We start from the raw sequence: 4034 nt of genomic DNA on the forward strand, positions 1-4034 counted from the left end.
CTCTCATTAGTGAGTCAGTGCTTAAACATTTGTAGCATCATCAGGATGCCATTTTGTGCTGTTCTTTGAAGGTATGGCAGATGTTTTGTTCATAGTAGAGTTCATCATTTCCATGAAAGCCTTTAATTTAAGATATATATGATTCTTTGTCTGGATCGTAGTCGGTGCCGGTGTTCATCTTTGCAAACCAGGCTGGCCTTGACATGTTGGAAACAACTTTGGTGGCTTTAAAAGACATCACATGGGTATTTAGAGGAAGGTAATTCCTCTAAACAACTGTGAAAGTAATGATAGTAGGCTGGTAAAGAAGTTGTCTAAGCAAGAAACGTTATTGCAGGGTTGGAATCAGGCTTCCAACAGTGGAAGTGAGGTTTCAGAATTTGACAATTGAGGCTGATTGCTATGTTGGAAGCAGAGCCCTCCCAACACTACCAAATGTTGCATTGAACATTCTGGAAGCTGGCCTCGGTATCTTTGGGGTTAGTACTACAAAAAGAAGAAGGCTCACTATTCTTAAAAATGTCAATGGCATTGTTAAACCTTCCAGGTATTAATTTAACTAGTATGCTAAGCTTCTCAAGTTTTGTTTCTTATATATATACTTAACCATTATGATGTGTTTGTGCAGGATGGCCCTTTTGCTTGGCCCACCTTCTTCAGGGAAAACCACTCTTTTACTTGCATTGGCTGCAAAATTGGACCCTGAGTTGAAGGTATATTTTTCACTCCTATCAATATCATGCCATGACTCATGATGCTACTATATATTATGCTGATCATCAATTAACTATTTGGCTTGATGTGAATGAAATAGGTGGAAGGAGAAGTTACTTACAATGGATACAAGACTAAAGAGTTTGTACCAAGAAAGACTTCAGCATACATCAGCCAAAATGATGTACATTTGGGTGAAATGACTGTCAAAGAAACTTTCGATTTCTCGGCTAGATGCCAGGGGGTTGGAACTCGATATGGTAACTCGAATCAACTTGGTTTAATGTTTGTATAGATCAGGATCAATGTGCTCATACTTTTGGCTTTCTTTCTCTAACAATGTTATTACAGACTTATTAGCCGAGCTTGCTAGAAGGGAAAAGGATGCTGGCATATTTCCAGAGGCAGAACTTGATCTTTTCATGAAGGTACTATAATTTATATATCAATCATGTTATGTACTCAACACATATATTAACTATTCTTGCTTGTTTTTGTAGGCTACAGCAATGGAAGGAATGAAAAGTAATCTAATTACTGACTACACTCTCAAAGTAAGTGATTTTTTTGTTAAAGAAAGATGGTTAAATTTCACTTTGATAATTGTGGTGCTTAACAACTTGATCATGTTATTATATATAGATACTGGGGCTTGATATTTGCAAAGATACCGTTGTTGGTGACGATATGCGCAGAGGTATATCTGGTGGACAAAGGAAGCGTGTAACAACAGGTATATCTTTCCCTGCAATAACGTTTCTTGCTTAGACAACTGCTTAGACATCATCATCAATCTTTCCCTTCCCTTCCCCTGTTCCAATTCCCTGCTTCCCAGGTTCCCCTTTCATCTCATTTAATCTGGTTTAGCTCATTCTGTTTAGCTTGTTTAGTTCAACTAATTTAGTTTAGTTGAATTAGGTGGTTAGAGAATCTGGACTAGTTAGTGGATGTAGGTTTTGTTTTGTTTACTGCTGCTGTTCGGAATGAATTTGTCTTTCCTCTGAATGTTGCCCTGGATGAACTTGTTTATTGTGCTGTTTTGGTGTTGAATTCTGGACTTGTGAGTTGTGATTGCTGTTTATTGTATTTTTTTTCATTGTCCAAAATAGATGCTGTGAAAGTGTTACTGTTTCATTAATTTTTCTTGGTTTGTTGTTGCTGAGTGCTGCTCTGCTTGTTGCTTTGTCCATATTATATGAACTGCAATGATTTCAGTTTGTGGAACTGGTTAAGTCATGAATTCTGTTTGCTGCTTGCTTGAACCTGGGAAACATGCTATTTACTGCTGCTGTTTAATAAACAATTGCTTCTGTTGATGATTCTATTCTTATTTTGAGTTGTGTCTTGAACGTTCTGATGTTAACAATAACAATAACAATAACAATAATCAAAAGGAGGAGGAGGAGGAGTAGGAGCAGGAGGAGCAGGAGGAGGAGGAGGAGGACAGGATCTTGTATCTGCGTATTTGTTGAAGCAGCGTCTTTGTTTGATTTAGGAGTTATTTATAACATAGTCTCGATTTTGTGTTCCTATTAATATCTTAGTTATTTATAACTATCTTTGATGTGCATCATATTCATTACTTCACATACAAAAAGAAAATATAATTGATATTCATTATTCATTATGATACAAAGAAATCGAGCTAGCTAGTTCTAAATTTCTAATAGAAAGAGATGAAACTGCTACAGTTTTGCGATGGGGTTGCAACTCTTATGGAGCACATAGGTTCATAATACACTTAATCTGAGGACATTGCACCATCAATATCTCAACCAATCATGTTCATTTCTGAAGTTTGAAGATTATATTAAAAAGATAATGACACTTGATCATTATGAGTTAGAGATACAGCATTATAAATCATTTGGTTGCAAGAAACTCCTCATTCAAACATCATAGGACAAAGCTAAATACTTAAGGAGTAAATATTTGCACTAGTTTTTTTCCTAGAATATAAATAAAAAATTCCATTAACCAGTCAATGCAAAAACAGTTAGAACCGATTACAGTCTAAAATTATTGCTTGTGTTAATGTGTAACTATTGATTAACATATCTACAAGTGTTTTAAAGTGGTGTTCTAGTTTTTTCTGGTTGATGAAGGAGTCATTGTTTTATTTGTTGCCACTCACCGATTGTGTACTTTTTTATTATGCCTTTTGTTTTTTATGAAGAAGATTTGGATCTGGTTCTGCAGGCTGCAGAGGCTTGGATTGATGTTGAAAGAGTTCATACAATTGCATTAGGAGCCAAGAAGAACTAGTGTCATGATGATCTATCTTTTTTTTTTCCGGTTTTAAATCATGTTGTAATTTTGCTTCATTTTCATCTTCAATTGTAATTTTGTAGGTTTGGTAATAAAAAAGGATTGAAAATTTATAGTGTAGTAATGAAGATCAAGTAAGGAAAAGAATTTTTTTTTAATTTAACAAGGCTTTCGCCACGCTTTTAAAGCGTGGCTGTACACCTCTCTATCGCCACGCTTCAAAAGCGTGGCCGTATCTCACCCTATCGCCACGCTTCAAAAGCGTGGCCGTATCTCTTCCTATCACCACGCTTTTAAAGCGTGGCCATATCTCTCGCATACGGCCACGCTTTTAAAGCGTGGACATATCTCTCGCATACGGCCACGCTTTAATGGGTGGCCAGTTGTAAAAAGCGTGGCAAAAGAAAAAGCGTGGCAATAGGTTGCAAAAAGCATGGCGATAGAGCAACCGCCACCCTTTGATAGGTCACCCTTTCAAAAGCGTGGCGATAGCTCAAAAAGCATGGCGAAAAGCTATTGCCACGCTTTTTTGAGCTTTTCGCCATGCTTTAAAAGCGTGGCAAAAGACGTATTTTCTTGTAGTGGGTGTTGGCATAAAATTCCCTTACCAAGCCTTCCACCACTTTCTTTGGTGGATTGCAGAATAGTGCCCAACCCTTGTTGTTTATCTCGATGTTAATTTCAGGGTGCTCATTCCTTCCCAGTTGAAAACCAACCTCTGGGATGATCTCCCTCTCACTCACCCAACCATAGAATTGGTTTTGGTTGAATGTCAAGAGAAATTTGTATTCATTGAAGGTTGAGCTTGAGGAACCGAAAGTTGGCTCTTCGGTCTTTCTTTTCTTTGAGGCTGAGGATTTTGGTGGTGCCATTGGTTAGAGAGAGAGTGTTTGAAGGTTGTGAGATAGTTATAGAGTGTTGCAAAAAAATGCAAGCAAAACAAAAGTTTTGCTCCAACACCAAACTTAGGACTTTATTGTCCCAATCAAGTAAAAAGATAGAGAGAAAGGGGATGAAAAGAGAAAAGAGAAGAGAGAAAGAAAGGTCTGTGT

At 37.2% G+C, this 4034-nt stretch overlaps 1 protein-coding gene across 1 annotated transcript; it reads left to right on the forward strand.

The window, feature by feature from the left end:
- The first annotated feature begins 287 nt into the window (after positions 1-287).
- LOC112803629 (ABC transporter G family member 35-like) lies at positions 288-1482 on the forward strand. Its single transcript, XM_025847114.2, has 7 exons — positions 288-301; positions 338-547; positions 629-713; positions 815-974; positions 1066-1142; positions 1215-1268; positions 1357-1482. The coding sequence occupies exons 1-7, from the start codon at positions 288-290 to the stop codon at positions 1480-1482; spliced, it is 726 nt and encodes a 241-aa protein (XP_025702899.2).
- Positions 1483-4034: the final 2552 nt, after the last annotated feature.

Source organism: Arachis hypogaea, chromosome 5 (assembly GCF_003086295.3).
Source record: "Arachis hypogaea cultivar Tifrunner chromosome 5, arahy.Tifrunner.gnm2.J5K5, whole genome shotgun sequence".
NCBI classification, from domain to species: domain Eukaryota; kingdom Viridiplantae; phylum Streptophyta; class Magnoliopsida; order Fabales; family Fabaceae; genus Arachis; species Arachis hypogaea.